The 18,695-nt window shown below is 38.2% G+C and overlaps 1 protein-coding gene across 1 annotated transcript in view; it reads left to right on the top strand.

Annotated features, from left to right (window-relative positions):
• The window catches only part of pth2rb (parathyroid hormone 2 receptor b), a 30,279-nt gene extending 26,685 nt beyond the window's left edge, over positions 1-3,594 (top strand). The window contains exons 11-13 of the mRNA XM_051693184.1: positions 1,522-1,660; positions 2,476-2,517; positions 3,037-3,594. Of these exons, the coding sequence (XP_051549144.1) occupies positions 1,522-1,660; positions 2,476-2,517; positions 3,037-3,594 (739 nt within the window). The remainder of the gene's footprint in view (positions 1-1,521; positions 1,661-2,475; positions 2,518-3,036) is intronic.
• Positions 3,595-18,695: the final 15,101 nt, after the last annotated feature.

Raw genomic sequence — 18,695 nt, 5'->3', positions numbered from 1 at the left:
TCTATCTATCTATCTATCTATCTGTCTATCTATCTATCAATCTGTTTGTCACTCTATCTATCTGTCTGTCTGTCTGTCTGTTTGTCACTATCTATCTATCTATCTATCTATCTATCTATCTATCTGTCTATCTATCTATCAATCTGTTTGTCACTCTATCTATCTGTCTGTCTGTCTGTCTGTCTGTCTGTCTGTTTGTCACTATCTATCTATCTATCTATCTATCTATCTATCTATCTATCTGTCTGTTTGTCACTCTATCTATCTATCTATCTATCTATCTATCTATCTATCTATCTATCTATCAATCTGTTTGTCACTCTATCTATCTGTCTGTCTGTCTGTCTGTCTGTCTGTCTGTTTGTCACTATCTATCTATCTATCTATCTGTCTATCTATCAGTCTGTTTGTCACTCTATCTATCTATCTATCTATCTATCTATCTGTCTGTCTGTCTGTTTGTCACTATCTATCTATCTATCTATCTATCTATCTATCTATCTATCTATCTATCTATCTATTTATCTGTCTGTTTGTCACTCTATCTATCTATCTATCTATCTATCTATCTATCTGTCTATATATCTATCTATCTGCCACTCTATCTGTCTGTCAGTTTATCTGTCTGTCAGGTTTTCTGTCTGTCTGTCTGTTGCTCTGTCTGCCTGTCACTTTATCTGTCTGAAAGGTTTTCTTTCTGTCTGTTTTTCTATCTGTCTGTCACTCTATCTGTCTTGCTGGTGCTCTTCCACTCTATCTGTCTGTCATCTTTTCTGTCTGTCTAATGCTCTATCTGTCTGTCACTTTATCTGTCTGTCAGGTTTTCTGTCTGTCTGTTGCTCTGTCTGCCTGTCACTTTATCTGTCTGAAAGGTTTTCTTTCTGTCTGTTTTTCTATCTGTCTGTCACTCTATCTGTCTTGCTGGTGCTCTTCCACTCTATCTGTCTGTCATCTTTTCTGTCTGTCTAATGCTCTATCTGTCTGTCACTTTATCTGTCTGTCAGGTTTTCTGTCTGTCTGTTTTTCTATCTGTCTGTCACTCTATCTATCTACAGTATCTGTCTGTCTGTCACTCTATCTGTCTATCGCTCTGTCTTGCTGTTGCTCTGCCACTCTATCTGTATCTCACCTTTTCTGTCTGTCTATCTGTCCGTCAATCTTTCTGTTGCTCTATCTGTCTGTCAGTTGCTCTCTGTCTTTCTTTTGCTCTATCTATCTATCTATCTGTTATCTGTCGCTCTACCTGTCTTGCTGTTGCTCTGCTGCTTTATCTGTCTATCTGTCACTCTATCGATATGTCTGTTAATCTATCTATCTATCTATCTGTCTGTCGCTCTATCTGTCTGTCGCTCTATCTGTCTGTCTGTCGCTCTGTTTGTCTTGCTGTTGCTCTGCCAACCTATCTGTTTGCTACTGTACCTTCCCTGTCTGTCTGTTGCTCTGTCTGTCTGTCTGTTACTATATCTGTCTATCTATCCATCCATCCATCCATCCATCCATCTAATCTCTGTTTGTGTGCAGGAAGCTGGCTAAATCCACATTGGTTCTGGTTCTGGTGTTTGGAGTGCACTATATCGTGTTTGTGGGAATGCCGCACACATTCAATGGTCTGGGTTGGGAACTCCGCATGTACTTTGAGCTTTTCTTTAATTCGTTCCAGGTGAGTCACATCACTCTGACTAACCAATGATTCACTGTTTACACACTCAGCAAAATACATAAAAACACTTCAACTAATGCGACGTGAAAGGGAACATTTGTAATAACATTGAGTATCATGATAAATAACCGCACTCTTTATCTGTCTCTCAGGTTTAATTTTTATTTTTTTGGCATGACAAAAAATTGCATTTTTGAACTTCTAAAGTAGAAAAGCGCACGTAAAATTAATTATGGGCAGTAACAAATGATAATTTACAAAGTAATTGAAAAAGATCAAATAAAATAAGTATGTTTGTGCAGAGGTATGTGCTTTGGACATGTACATAAAAGTACTGTGGTGGTACCATGATAGTACAGTGATTATATCATATGGTACTTTTGTACATGGTGCTGAATGATAACCATATTCATAATCAGGAACAGAGCACAACCATGGTAACATACAGTATCCATGCTAGTACCATGGTACAGTGTAATGTCCAAAAAAAGCATGGTAGTACAATAATACTTTTGGTGATTTTTAGTTTGGGGTAGGATCTAAGGGGCACATAAAAATTAATAAATAATAAAAGTATAAATAAAACTGAATAAATAAAAGTAAAACCAGGAATAAAGTTAAAAATGAATAATAATAATGAGCAACAATAGTGAACAAAATTTTGGTAAGAGTCTCTCTTTCTCTGGACATATTTTGAGAAGGTCACTGCTCATGTGTGTATTACGGTATTTTACCTCATATTTGTTTGTTTTTGTGTCGTCATAGGTCGTCTTCCCACTTATCCTTCTCACTAGTGTTTATTTGTTCTCTTTCAGGGATTCTTTGTGTCCATTATCTACTGTTTCTGCAATGGAGAGGCAAGTAAAAAACAGCCTTAAACGTACGATAAATGTTGAAAAATATTAAAATGTCAAATACTAATGCTTTAGTAGCAAAATGTCTTGTTTAAGGGATTGTTTAGTTGCTATAAACCTTTTAGATAAAGACTAAAAGGTAGAGTAGGTAGAGGTTAGATTCACATGGGGTAATCTCCTCGTGGTTGCTATAATGTGGTTCGCTCTCGGTGGGGCGCATGGTGAGTTGTGCGTGGATGCTGCAGAGAATAGCGTGAAGCCTCCACACACGCTAGGTCTCCGTGGTAATGCGCTCAACAAGCCACATGATAAGATGTGCGGATTGACGGTCTCAGATGCGGAGGCAACTGAGATTCTCCGTCACCCGGATTGAGGCGAGTCACTACGCCACCATGAGGACTCAGAGCGCATTGGGAACTGGGCATTCCAAATTGGGAGAAAAAAAAAAAGACCAGAGAATGTTTCCCAGAAAGAAAAATCACATAAATGCATTCACACTCATTCCTTTGCATTTTATCCCAGGTCCAGACTGAAATCCGTAAAATCTGGCTCCGTTGGACGCTTGCATTTGACTGGAAGGGTCCGGTGGTTTTGGCGAACTATCGCTACGGGTCGGTTCTGAACAATAGCGGTGTCAGCGTCCAATCCCAGTTGACCTCTGTGAACCGTAGCGCCGCCCTCCTCACCAGCAGAGTGTACCGTTGCACCGGGCGTCCCAGCGTCACCTCGTTCACACACAGCACGCACATACACACCACCCTGCCCGGGTACGTCTTCAGTAACTCTGACATAGAGAGTCGACCGCCTTCTATTCCCGAAGAAATTGAAGAAGACACCAAACACATAGAAGACATCACTCTCAAAGAGAATGCTAAAGGAAATGACATCACCATAAAACAGGAAGCCCTCAGTATCTGTCTCGAAGAAAGCAGACAACGGCCAAACGATGATGACATCATTAAGAGGGATGATGATGTCACCCCTCAAGAGAATGCTAAATGCACTGATGAAATCACTTTAAAGGGTTCTTTAATGGTGAAGTACCACAATTTGGACCAGGAGGATGAGCAAGTGCTCTAAAATTCGTGAAGACTTCGTTAAAGTTCGTCAAGACTTCTTTTAAAAATAGTTGCACATGCACTGACGGAAAGCCACACAAAATTAGATAACACACATGCTTTATAATGCATGAAAATCTACTGTTTGTTCGGGAATTTTCACCCATTTCACACCATTTCCTTTGTTGTCAGTTCTTCGCTAGACTTTTCAAATTTTCATTATCACATTGGTGTACAAAATTGCTTTTGTGGCTATGTTCGATAACTATGTATGTGTAAACATTTTCTTTGCAATGTGTTTCTTCTTTTTTTTTTTTACCATCAAAGTTGTTTGGTCAAGTCGAACAACGGGACCCTAATTAAATAGCTCACAAACTAAGTAGCAGTCAAACTATTCTTATACGTAAATTGTTGTATTTTTTGTAAGAATGGTTTTGTAAATGATATACACAGAAATTCATTGTTTAGAGTTCTTCTTTGCAATTCATGTATTTGATTAAAACATCAGTTGGACGTTATTTGGCATGAATATGTTACGATTGCACGAAATTTCACATCCAATTTTTTTTTTACTGTGATAATCTGAAATGTTTGTTCTTTTAATGTATTGTGCATTGCTGTTTCATGTCAAAGTATAATAAATGCACCTAAACATATATCAAGTTTTGGAAAATGAACTAGAAAACTTGTCTCCGATATGCATGACTACATGAAAACAATATTCGTATGCAAGTTATTAGTACGTAAAGTGTACACATAATATTTTACTTTGGAAAGACTTTTGAGTCATACAGTAATAACATAATTCATGACTTAAGGGACATACAAATCTTTATGAATCCACTCAAATTCGGTAAATTTAATAACTGCGTACTGGCATTAAATATATTTAATTAATCTTGTTTATAAATAACATTACTGTGGAGATGTGGGCGTGGCCGAGCAACGTCTGTGGAGAGCGAGGCCGGGAGAGGAAGAGCAGTAAGGATTGACACCTGTGTGAAATTATCTCTAACAGCTGTTTTGTGTTGCGGTGAGAGCTGGAGAGAGACTGCCGGAGGGGAGAGAGAGCAACACATGAAGCTGTATTGTGTGTGTTCGTTTTGTTGTGCTGAAAAGCAAACCTTTGTGCATTAGACTGAAAAGTGCTATCAATAAAAGTCGACTGTTTACCTAGCCCCCGCTTCCTCCTTCACAACCCAGCAAGAGATTTATCACAATTACATTTCAGAAGTTGTTCAAACTTTTTTACTGTACATAGCAGTGACTACCCAGATAGGAAAATTATCTTGGTCCGGAACTGCAGAAAATGAGCTTAAAACTACTGTTAGATGTTACATATGAATACCTACGAAAACAAATGAGATCACATTAAAAAAAATTATATTATGGAGAGATACAGGTGAAAATAAAATGTAAATTCATAGCATGACCTTTGTACATTTCTGTGTGACATTAGAGTTTAATTGCATTAGCTATATTTGAAGATCGCAGCAGGCCACAGACACGTATTAAATAGAGTTACAGTAGATCTAGATGTGATTTATCACTGAAGTATTGATGTAAAAGCTTTATCTTGAATAGCTGAATTCAGCCAAAAACCTCAATAAATGTAAGTGTTTACCACACATTACCCACAGGGCGCCATTAATGTGCCTCGCCCGCAAGCTTAAATTGATTCAGAGGCTTCCTGGCGCCGTGGGGGTTGGGTTATGTGTTTGTACACTTAAACAACCTTCCGCAGCAGGGCTCAGATTTAAATCACCGAGAAATTTTAATCACAGAAGTATAGCAAACTGCATATATAAATATGTATGTAACACTTTATAATAAGGCTCTTTTTGTTAATGCATTAGCTATTATGAACTAAAAATGAACTCAGTTTTAAAGCATCTTGGTTGATGTAAATGTATACATATACTATTGTTTATTGATAGTTAATCTTAATATAATGCATTAACTAATGTCAATATATACAACTTTAAATATTAAAAATGCATTAGTAGTATAAAGTAACATTAACCAAGATTAATGAATGCTGTTATTGCATTGTTAATTGTTAGTTCTTGCTAATTGCATTATATATTGTGTAAACTAATGTTAATGTATACAACTTTATTGTAAATTGTTACCCATATTTGGAAATATATATTTATTTCTCTACATATTTTGGGTGGGTGAACCAAATAAATTAGAAAAATAAAAAATGAGATCTCTTTAAAGGAATTATCCAGATTTAATACAAGTTAAGATCAACCGACAGCATTTGTTGCATATTGTTGATAACTGATGGGTGTAACGATTCACTCATCTCACGATTCGGTTCGATTCATGATACTGAACTCAAGGTTCGGTTAACAATTCTCTAAACTAAGCCTGAATCAAGAAAAGTTACAATTTAATTTTATTATTGTTATTATTATTATTATTATTATTATTACTTTATAGACATATGCAATACAGTTAGTTTCCTTAAAAATGTAGCTAAAAGTACTATTCTTAAAAGTGTTAAATGATCCATCAGAGTGTCGTAGGACTAAAAATACGGCCAGAACATGGCAATGGCGACATCAAATGGAAATATTAGCTAATAATTCTGCTTACTGAAAATACAGAATTATGTTAGATACATATGCTCTTACACACTGTCGATTACATTTAAAATATTTTAAATTAAATTTTATTTTTCTAAAATAGTATTGTCTCTGATATATCTAAATATTTTCAAAAATACATATTTAAGGGAAGTGCATGCGTATCCAGTTAAATAATAATAAACTGTTCAAATCATACATGACATATGACAGGATTATATTCCCCCATAGCATTATTCTACATATTTTTCAGCATTATATACAGTAGATTAATATGGCACTCTCATTAAACCTCTGTAAACTTTTCTCTCTCGCTGTCAGAACAGATCACTTTCACGCTTCAAACGGACATTCGATCTCTCGCACTGAAAAGGCACATCTCATAATAAAAAGTCCCATCTCCACGATACGCATCATCACATTTTTGAACCGCGATGTATCGTGCCACGATAAATTATTACACCCTTACTGATAACCAAAAAATAAATAATACAAAATTAACCGTCTCTCCATTTCTTAAAAAAAAAAAGCAAAAACCTGGGTTACAGTGAGGCACTTACAGTGGAAGTGAATGGGGCAAATCCATAAACGTTAATATACTCACTGTTTCAAAAGTAAAGACACAAGACATAAACAATATGCGTGTTAACATGATTTTAGTGTGATTAAATCGCTTATTACACGGCTCTCAGGAATAGACGAATCTGATTGGTCAATGGCGCCATCTAGTGTTCTGATATTTCTCAGTAAAAACCGCACATCTAAGGATTAAGACATATCAGTCTGGTCATCTGGGTATCGCGAGTCATCTTTCCTACTTCTTAGTTCACTGTTCAATCTCTACAAGTAAGCGAATAAAATAATTTCATCTCAAATCAATGTTTCATGTCCATTTATTTATTTATTTGGCAAGTGGTCTTTTAATAAGCTGGATAATGAGCAGTCAGACAGTTATTTTCGCAAAATAAACACCATCAGAACTCCAATCCATACCGGAGGTGGAATTCAGCTGTTCTGAGATTTCTTTCTTTTCACATAATTTCAACGAAAATCAATATTTTATGTCCATGTATTTATTTATTTGGTTAGTAGCCATGTAATAAGGGGGATAATGTGCAGTCTATATTGTTGACTATACATTAACCTTTACTTACAAAATGTTTCTGTGTAGTTATATCCAATTTTACAACTTTGTTGCCATGACGACATAACTCTAATAAACCGTAAACTGCCTTTAAACCCTCTAAAAATTGGCCCCATTCACTTCCATTGTAAATGCCTCACTGTAACCTCGATTTTTGCTTTTTTTAAAAGAACAGAAGGGCTAGTCAAATTACATTTTTGTGATAATCAACTTTATGCCAGAAATGCTGTCGATTGAGCTTAACTTGTATTGAACCCAAAATATTCTTTAATATATCAACTGTTTTTCCTAGAGGACAATTACATAACATATAGATTAAACAGAGACTTTTGCTTAAAAATCCAGAAAATGTCAGATTTTTCAGACTGCAGTAATCTCATGTGTCTCCTTTAGGGTTTCAAAACGAACCCTCAAAACTCAAACAGATTTACCAAGATACCAAAGTCTGAAATCAAAAGTTCGAGATCTCAATATGAACTCAAACATCTCTCACTACATTCTTCCAAATGATATGAGTTATGCGATCTACTGTACATGAGTTTTATAGCTCTATACTCTTACTACTGTACATGTCAACAATTAATTTATTTGTGTCTATTTTTATTTCTCCTCAAGAATTTTAGGAGAAACAACTGTGGAAAAAGTTGATACACTGCCACTCAAAAGTTTGGACATGCTGAATTTTTTGTTTCTTATGATCTTGAAAACTTTCTGATCTAACAACTCATGCTTAAATGCTTGAATTTAGTTCTGCAGACAACTATACATTATTGCAACATATTAAGTTCTTTACAAAACATTTGTTTAAATGGATGAGTTGAGATAAGTGATAGTGATAAAGCAGGCATTTTCATCCAAGAGATAGACAGTCGTTTGAATTCATTTTGGTCTGATGACAACAGATGTTTTTTTGGCTGTGAAAATTAAGTCACATCCATCCAATTTTTCCAACTATGATGCTGAATACATGGGCGCAGATTCTTGCAAATATTGATTCATCTGCTGTGAAAAGCAAGTGATGCTTTGCCCTTTTGTTCACCATCAATGTCTTGACATGCACACAAAGTCTTTCACAAAGGAAATATAAAATTATTAACTGTAATGGTGGCCATGGTCTACACGCAGGGGACAATCACTGCCTAAAGCCATTTTCTCTCAAATGACGTTTATAACCCCCCCGCCCCCTTCACTTATGTTACGAGTTTCTGTGGCCATTAGCAAATGCATCAATGCCCAATGCACCCAACCCCCCTTTAATCTTCACATCAAACCATTTCCTCTCCGTATTAGTCATTATAGCAAGTTTCTCAGGTGAAACATGCATTAATGGGCTTCACGTGTACAGCTTTCAACACTCTTTTGCTGCAGCGAAGACCCATGGGTTACTTTGTACAGTTGGCTTAAAAAACAGAATGTCAAGATCATTTTGAAAACATTCTCAATTCTATTTATTCTGTAATTGTATTGACTTTTATTTGGAAGCGAAGGTTCTACCCACACAATCTGTGATACATTCAGTGAAAAGATCATATATTTTTTTATCATCTGAAGAAAAGATCTCTGTGGAGATTACAGAAATAATTTTCCCCACTACTAGTGCAAAAAATTATGTTTTCTGTCATTTGTCGTATTGTCTTGTCTGCCATGTAATTAACGCCTTGTGTTATAATTTGTATGGATGAAGGAACAACCGGCAATTGATTGTTAGTATCTAATCTTGGTTTCCAGTCAGGTGTAACAAGTTGATGAAGGCTTGATTATCTGCAGCAGCCTGTGTTTTTCCTTTCTGAAGAGTTTTGTATCTTTGTGCAGGTATGTCATTGATTCTGGTGGGTGATTTGTCTTTGTGGATACCCAAAGGAAAATTGTATTGCTCAGAAGCTCACGAGACGTAATGGAGGTCTTAGTTACGACTCGTTGAAGTATCAACCTTGTTTGAGATGTTTCTCCTAAAATCTGAACCATAAAATTCTAAATGGTGGAGAAGTAATATTGGCAAACTTGGGAATTGCATTCTAAAAATGCAAGGTCCATGAACTTAGGCCATGTTTTTTAAAAGTTGATTAGTGATTTAGTGATTGTTTTGATCAACTTCTCAAGTACCTTCAGAATATGGCATTAAAGTCCCCTACAGATTTTAGTTTAAAACAGGACAAAAGACTGACTTCCTATTTTCGCGGACACTATCATATTCTATAGGGCAAATCTTGGCAATTGTTACAAAAATCTAAAATGACTTTGGTTGCATTTGGTCTGAAGATCCTCATTTTCCCCACATTTTGCGAAAATTGGACAATGTAGGAGGAGTAGTTAGGAAACAGTTTACGTCCAAATTCAAAATGGCGACTTATCAGCTTGGTGGAAATCAATGGGTTTGTTGAACTTGAGCAATGGAATCAGAGTAAAAAGGGTAAAACATTACATTAATGTTCCCTTTGTTAAAGGGGTCATGAAATGCTCTTTTATATATATATATATAATTTTATTATCTTCCCTGAGGTCCACTGATAATGTTAGTAAAGTTTTTTTGCACCAAAACAGTCATAATTTAGTAATATATGATAATTTTCTACCCTGTTGCTGGCTCTCTGTCTGAAACGCTTGATTTTGGCCTAAGTGCCTCCTTAAAACTTCAACGTAAATGCCCACTGTTATGACTGGCTAACAGCGTGCAGCCCCTTGAAACTGGCCATATTTGAGGGTGCTTTCACAACAGCACTTTTGGTGCGCGCCCAAGTTGGAATGACGTCAAAGTTTGGTTCATTTGAGTGGTGTGAATGCTGTTTTCTGAACTTGGGTGCGCACCCGCAGACCACACCCGAGCCCACTTGAAAAGGTGGTCTGGGGTACGGTTCATGTGAACTCCGGTGCAGTTCACTGCTGATATGAACGCAATCATACCAAATCGCGAAAGTGAACCCTTATTGATGACATATAATTTGCGTCTTTGCAAGCTCCCGATCACAATTATTTTGGTTTAAGCAAAGCTGATGTCTTCTTGAGTTGTTGTGTAGTTACAGCAGTAAACAGCTGCCGCTTGTGCTCACATTGATTACGTAATTGGAGCGTGGTTCAGACCCAAAAAATATGACACCAGTTGGGGCAGGGAGAGGGGGGGAAACAAACTCGGGTTCGGTCCAAGCAATCGAACCAAGTGTGAAAGCACCCTGAAACTCAATCGGAAGAGAATGAACAAGGCCCACAATATAAAAAAACACAATTTCAGGGTTTACACATAATGCACATCCAACACATTGGAATATATTAAACTCAAACTCAACTGTTAACAATCAGCACAATAACCTATCAAACAGTCATGACATTTGAAATATTTATGAATGAAATGGTTTACTTATGGGTTCAAGTGTTTTTAACTACCCCATCCTTCAATAACAGTTCCTTTGCAAAGCTTGAATTGTATTATGGCTGGTATGTACAAATACACTTCATATAATAAGACTGCAGTTCTAGGTCAGCATACAGTATATGATGAGTTCTCCATTTCAAAACTGGATTATGAGTGCTCTGATGATATTTGCCAATTATAGACTTGCCAGTTTTAGAGAAAGAACCAAGGAGAGTCTGACAATGGATAAATATAGACGAAAACACTAACGAAAATTGTTTGGTGTCAGCTTTGCTGCCATTGTGTTTGTGTTGTGGTCTTGGACATCAGAGATAATGAACTGTAGCAGGTGGGCATTTTGAAGAGGGGATATGAGATTTGACAGTGAATGTGGTAATAATTTATGGTAATGAGCTGAACAGGCCCAGTGGCATGGAAATCAATGTCTCCCCTTTTCTCCCCAGTTTGGAATGCCCAATTCCCAATGCGCTCTAAGTCCTCGTGGTGTAGTGACTCGCCTCAATCTGGGTGGCGGAGGACAAATCTCAGTTACCTCCATGTCTGAGACCGTCAATCTGTGCATTTTATCACGTAGCTTGTTAAGCGCGTTACCTTGGAGACATGGCACATGTGGAGGCTCACGCTATTCTCCGCGGCATCCACGCACAACTCATCACGTGCCCCACCGAGAGTGAGAACCACATTATAGCGACCACGAGGAGGTCAACCAACGTGACTCTACCCACCCTAGCAAACGGGCCAATTGGTTGCTTAGGAAGCCTGACTGGAGTCAATCAGCACGCCCTGGATTCGAATTCGTGACTCCAGGTGTGGTAGTCAGCGTCTTTACTTGCTGAGGTTCCAAGGCCCCCAGTGCCAGTCTTAAGGATGGGTTTGTTCCTTGAGGTTGAGTGCTTTCTGCTCTTTGATTATGTACTTAGATCTGCTCTAAACAACGGTTTCAAATGCAGATCTAATGAAATCAGAATTCTGTTATTATTTTCAATCCCGTATTAAATTTGTTCTTTCATGGAACACAAAAGAAGATGATAGACAGAATGTTTATGCTGCTCTTTTCTTCACAATGAAAGTGAATGAGGAATGGAAGCTGTCAAGCTCAAAAAAGACAAAAAAGCACCATAAAAGTAGACCACACGACTTGTCTTAAGAAGACATATGATAGATTTGGAGGTTGCGTTTTCACTCTAAAATAAAAATTTTACAACACTGACGGTTAGATTTAGGGTTGAGTTTTGGGTTAAGGCGTGTGGTTACTGAAATATGCATTCCTGATGACTGTATTTAATCACTTACAACTAAAAACACTCTGTGGACATTCCACCCGGAAACTGAAGTGCCTTGTGTGCACTTCCAGCTTTGTCCACTGGGGGCAGTGGTTTGAATTTCAGCAAGCACAGACTGATTTCAGCAGCAAAACTTTTGACCTACTGTTGTCAAATTCACAATGAGATAAGTCTTCTTCGGAATCATTTGCAACACACTCAACAATCAGTGTCGTTTGGTTTCAACCAACTGCGTTCATTCAAATATGGCCCGTCATGACCCTTTCAAAAAATCTAGAGTTCTGGCAAACTAGCCACAAACTTGCCACAACTTTGCCACAGATTTACCACTCACTATTTTCACATGCAAATGAGGTTGTGATTCGCTGCAAATGTTTGCCAGAAGCTTGCAGCTCTTCACAGGTAGTGGTGAACCTGCAGCAAACCTTTGGCAACAATGGACAATTTGCTGCAAGTTTGCCGCAAAGCTCATTTGCATGTGAAAATGATCAGCGTGAATTTGTGGCAAATTTGCAATGAACTCTTTATTTAAGGGGATGTGTTGTGCCAGTTTTGAGACTGGTAAGAATCAGGGTGCTTTCACACTTGCACTTCTGTTGTGCACCCGGGTTCGAATGACATCAAAGTTCGGTTAATTTGGATGATGTGAACGGCATTTTCCGAACTCGGGTGCGCACCCGCGAACCGCACCTAGGTCCACTTGAAAAGGTGGTCTGGGGTAAGGTTCATGTGAACTTTGGTATGGTTCGATGCTGATATGAATGCAATCGTACCAAATCACGGACGTGAACCGCTTGTGATGGCGTACAAATCATGTCTTTACAGGCTTGCGATCGCAATTATTGTGGTATAATGCATTTCTCATACCTGCTTGTCTCCAAATAAATCCCTTTCAGAGAGCAGCTCACATTCTTCACATCTCTTGCAATGCATCCACGAGCTCGCGGCAGACAAACGCTAACATTCTTCACATCATTGCACATTCAATACATCCGCGGTAGATGAACACAAGTGCTGTTCTGTGCATGGTGAGTTTTCATGGTAAATCCAAAGATATGAACTTTAATACTTAACTTAACACAATGACTTCTTCTCGAGTTGTTACCTAGCTGCCGCATGTACTCATGTTAATGACTGTGGCAGGGAGGAGTGTGGGGCTGGGTCGTGATGCTGCACACCCGGGCCCTAATCAGGCTAATCAAGCCCTCGAGAGGGATAAAGGCGACCAGAGGTGGCAGTTCCAGAGAGAGAGAGTTACGGACAGCTGCCCGGCATGTGTTTGTCTTTTTGTTTAAGATTATTATTAAATTATTATTTATATTGTTAAGCTGATTCTCCTGTTACACTGGTGCCGCAACCCGGGAAGGAAGAGGAATGCGCTGTCGTGGAGTCCTCGCCACTGCCATCCACCCAAAGGAGCAGCCGCGGTCATCCGCTTTTTGTTTAAGTTTATTATTAAATTATTATTTATATTGTCAAGCCAGTTCTCACCTTCTCCTTTCCATTGAACTTCATTACAATGATGTAATTGGACTGCGGTTCGGAACAAAATAATACAATGTTAACAGACACCAGTGTGGGCAGCGGGAGGGGGAAATGAACTCGGGTTCGGTCCGAGCAATCGAACCAAGTGTGAAAACACCCTCAATAACATTTGATGTCATCAAGCATGACACGCTCAATGTAAAGTCTTGACACGCTAAGTTTGAAAATGCACATGCACATATGAATATGGAGAGAAATTGTCAGTGAATAACGACTTAAACTTCAGTCTGTTCCTCACACAAAGCTAATTTATGACTCCAAAAGATTTGGAATATACAGTAGTGCATAAGTCATATCGACTATTTTCATGGTACTTTTTTCCTTTATGGAGCGTGACAGCCCCGTCCTGCATTGTAAGGGAAAGAATGACAAGAACATTCTGTCTTTCATCTACTTTTATACTGGCCAGCAGGTTGTCTTATTACAGTTATCTCAATCAGCATGGCCCTATCTCTTCTACTCTGACATCTTCATTAGTGGCCATTCACAGCTGCTGTTTCCCCACAATGCAACTTTAGTGAACAGGATTTGGCTTGTGTTTCTCCCAAAGCGTCCCTTTTATTTAGGTATGATAAGAGATTATTGTGTAGTCAGCGATGGACTATCACGTTTTCAGGTAGACAATGCTCAATCACAATGTATTGAGCTTTCTTCTATGATTCTCCTTTTTTTTTTTCACTCGGTTTGTGTTAAGAAAAGGGATCTGATGAGACATGCAGATGGAGAGAGAAAATGAGACCAAGATGAGAAGAATGAAAGCGTGAAGGAAAAAAGACAAAAAGTACAGAAACAAATGACATACAATACACCGTGTACTAACTCTTGTGTATAATTTTCCAAAGGGTTGTATCAACCTTTTTACTACACAGAAGGAAAATTTGCCATTTTTCAATTCAGGCGGATGACGTTACAAATGCTCGACCTCAAATTTTATTGTTGCTGCTAGCTTTAGCACATTAGCTAACCTGATACGAGTGCCCCAAAATGTTTTTCACATAATTAAAGGATTGACATTAAGTGTGGTGATGGTAAAGCATTCGACTAAAATTTGTAAAGCGCTGTCTTCTCCAAATAAGTTTTGATAGGTTCTGCTGACACCATCTTTTTTGTCAGGCCAGCAAGACAGCCAGGAAACCCCCTTATGCTACATAGGGCAAGCTGCCACCAATTGAGTGCATTAAATGTTCAACATTACACACTTTGTTTTTGGTTGAACAAGTACAATATCCAGGTAATTGTAGTAGGCCTATTTTACGTCTCGTTGCAAGTCAGTCCACTTGGCGGCCATTGTTGGTACGCTCCTGGGCAGCTATTTTCTAAAAGTGGCATAAAAGTACAGTTCTTATCTACTTGAATTGGGAAAGACCGAAATCTCCAAAACAGCTGGTCAAGATTACGATCAAAAGGACATATTTCACATCAGCAGTTAAATCTGACAACACTGGTATAATAAATTGTGCTTCTTTAGCTCAGATCATGCTAAAAACAATATTTTTCAGGCTGGTTCAACTAATGCGTATGCGCGTTCTCGAGTTGACTAACAGATGTGATTGGCGATTGGGTCTTTTTTTCCTGTAAGGTGGGACTTCCTTTTCTACATCCACCATTAAACGCGCCACATTGAGTGAATAATTTTTCTCCCATTCATTTTAATTCAACTGCTCCGTCTCGAGCTAAGTAGTCTCTGATTTTTCTGTGTGAGCACATTGTTCGCACTACTTAGGGGCTGTTAAAACCGAACGCGTTTTCGCCGGCATCCGTCCGCGCTGTTTTTCAGTTATTTTTCCGTGTAAACATGCGCTAGACTGACGTCAACCATTATTTCACACAAATGATTTGCACAACCTGAGACTGAGTAATTCAACTGATTTTTTAAATTTGTAAATCACTGAACTCTGCAACAATAGCCCAGTCCTCTTTTGCAAAATTGCTCAATCGGCGATGGACAGCAATTTTGAGGTCTCTCCACAGATGTTCAATAGGGTTGAGGTCTGACTGGGCCACTCAAGGACATCAATTTTCTTCATTTTTAGCCACTCCAGTGTTGCTCTGTCTTTGTCCTTAGGGACATCGTCCTACTGAAACAAATTATTTTCAGTTGCCCCAGGCAGAGTGACTGTAGTTCCAAATTTCTTCCACTTCTGTACAATGGACTGCGCTGAGCTCCGAGGTATGATCATTGCCTTTGAAATGGTCTTGAATCCTTCCCCTGATTTGTGCTTCTCCACAATTATATCCCTCACTTGCTTGAATGCTTTTTTGTCTTCATTTTTGTTTGTTCAAAGGAAAATCCAACCATACAGTTTGATCTTATAGAGAGGGAAGGTATTTATGCATATCATAAACTAACTGAAAGCAGTTGATCCACTAATTTCCAACACTAGTGGAGACTAGAGGTCAACCGATATATCAGTTTTACTGATTGATCTGTGTCGACAATTTTTTTATTTAATTTATTTTAATTTTATTTATTCCTCCATGTTCCTCTGTGGCCAAAACCCATCATCTGGTGAATATATAGGCTACAAAAAGCTTAATTTTGTGAATATTTACAGATAGAGCATTGTAACAGAGCCAGGACTCTTTCACCGTCACCGTTTATGGACTAATTCACAATTATTAATGCGAAAAGTTATAAAAAAAAGACATGCATGACAACTGATCGCTGATTATCTACTATTAATGAATTACTACTCATATAGTATTTATTAGCCTATCCTCCTGAGACCCTGCGTCCACATACGTGGACATTACGTTTTGGCTTCGCTATGCACAACGCATAATTTCATTTCATTTAAACTGACTGATCTCAGTTCAGGAGACTCTGGGCTGTCAGTAAAGGGTTAAACATTCGACGCACAGAGTCATGTGATCAAACAACATGCTGTCGATCACAGCAGAGTTTGTGTTTGGGAGAAACGCCAACAAAACTACATCTGGTAAGAAACCTAACAAAGATTTTACATTGAAACCTATTTGAGTCAAAAGATTAGAGTCTCTAGTTTCATCTGATATGCCTTTTATTTTATTTGAGTGATTAATTGTGAAATGGCATACTGTTAAACACAATGACCACATTTGTGGACTGTATGCTCAGTTTCAGTTAAAATATCACATTGAGAATCAATGGATGGATCCAAAAATAAGGAAAATGCTGCTTTCAGAGGTGCTATTAGGAGTTTGGATGAAAATAAGGTGCCTTTCAAACTGTTCTGTGACCAGTGCAGACAGACAGCACACTGGAGGTTAAGTCATGCAAGGGAGCAAGAAAGCATACTATTGCTCTCTATACAGCCAAGTTCATTCAATCCAAACTCCTTTTAAAAGTTCAGTTTCAGGCTACAGATGATGTTTGGACCACTCAACATGTTTAGATTCAGAATTTATATGTATAATTTTATTTTAACATGGTTGGCAGTGATTGGATGATGCTGGCCATTACATTTAATCAGAATTATTTATACTAATTTCTGATGTAATGTCTGTAACGTCTCAAAAACATGAATAACCAACACTCCTGGAGACATAATAAACAATTTGATAATTTTCTATAGCTTGGTATTATTTAAAATTCCACAGCTTAGTCCCGCTGTCCACATATGTGGACATCAATTTTTAGGAAAACTCTTTGGTCTTTGTTTATAGTTTTTGTGGCTGGATCCTTACACTAGTGTTGGGTGAGTGCACTTGGCTTTGAGTTTTATCATGGCCATGTGCACTTGTGTCTGTGGGTGCATCTCAATCAGCTCCCTAGTTCAGTACTCAAGGCACTGATCAGTGAGTCGGCCATTTCTAGAGCTGTCTCAATCGCAAAATCGTTCCACTGCACTGAAACGTTCGCTCCCTAAAAAATCCCACAATACACCGTAAAAACCAGGGAGCATTGTTGCTCACTATGTTCCCTTACCGGAAATGTCCTCATGTCTTCTGAAGTCTCTCAAGTCGTAAGATGACGAGCACAAGTGTAAAACTATGAAGTACAAGCCTGTTGTTTGTAATGTCTTTCATTCATAATTACCATGAAAGTGAAACAATCTTTTAAATACTTAAGTTGTTTAAAAAAATGGTTTAATATACATTCCTATATATTTTTATTTCTTTATTGAAAATCTTCAACAAAAATGAATGTTAGTGTCATTTATACAGCAATGAAGCTGATTAATAACAGCTGCGCCTCAATGCGTGAGCTCGTTAATGTGTCTCAGGATCATAACTGTCCCAATGTTTAGTGGATGAACACCCTTAGGGTACGTTTACACGACAACGATGTGCTAAAAACGGAAACGTTTTTCCTTTGCATTTTTGAAAAGTTTCGCGTACAGACGACAACGTTGTTAAACGATCCCCGTTCACACGGATCCGCAAAAATGACTAAAAACGCTGTATTATGCATGCCAGGCCAGTAGTTGGTGATGTCACTTTGTAAAGAAACACTACGCACCTGCGCGCATAAGCATTCTTCCACAGAGCGGTGAAAACAACAATGAAGATGGCGATCGCTGTTCGTAGTAGTGATGCAGTAAATCTACACTTTGCTGGAGAAGCATCAATAAACTCAAAATCTTGAGCAGCACAAACACAGTCCTGTAGTCCGCCATTGTAGTTTTGAATGTCTCACGCGTTGTTTTGTAATACGCGTGCGCATGACGTCATCATTTTCACAAATTTGCGTTTTTGTATGTTTACACGGAGACGATAACGGCATCGTTTTCAAAAACGTGCACTTTGAAACCCGTTTTCAAAAGTTTGCGTTTTCAGGCCCCAAAACGCCATTGTCGTGTAAACGAACAGCCAAAACACATCAAAAGTTTTGCGTTTTTAGTTGAAAACGTTGTCGTGTAAATGGCCCCTTAGTGCACAAATTCGTGTTCACGATTTACTGATTCACGACATAGGGAGCTGATTGAGAAACAGGGTGTGACTTTTGTGATTATCCCACCCCCTCGTTGGCCTGGATATCTGTTGATATCTGTATTAGTTGACTGTCCTCACCTGTTCCCCTCATTACCCTCCTCATTTCCTTCACTTTATATTCTCCTTGTGTTGGTCTGGTCTTCATCAGTTCATTGTCAATTTGCCTGTCTTGTCAGTCAGCTTAGCTCTGTTTTCTGGTTAATGCCCCAGATTTGTTTCCAGTGCCTTCTATTTGATTCCCAACCCCTGTTTGATTCAGTTGTTTATGTTCGTGTT

The sequence above is a fragment of the Myxocyprinus asiaticus genome, chromosome 49 (assembly GCF_019703515.2).
Source record: "Myxocyprinus asiaticus isolate MX2 ecotype Aquarium Trade chromosome 49, UBuf_Myxa_2, whole genome shotgun sequence".
NCBI classification, from domain to species: Eukaryota; Metazoa; Chordata; class Actinopteri; order Cypriniformes; family Catostomidae; genus Myxocyprinus; species Myxocyprinus asiaticus.
The sequence above is the reverse complement of the archived record's forward strand: the minus strand, read 5'-3'. Positions and strand labels throughout refer to the sequence as shown.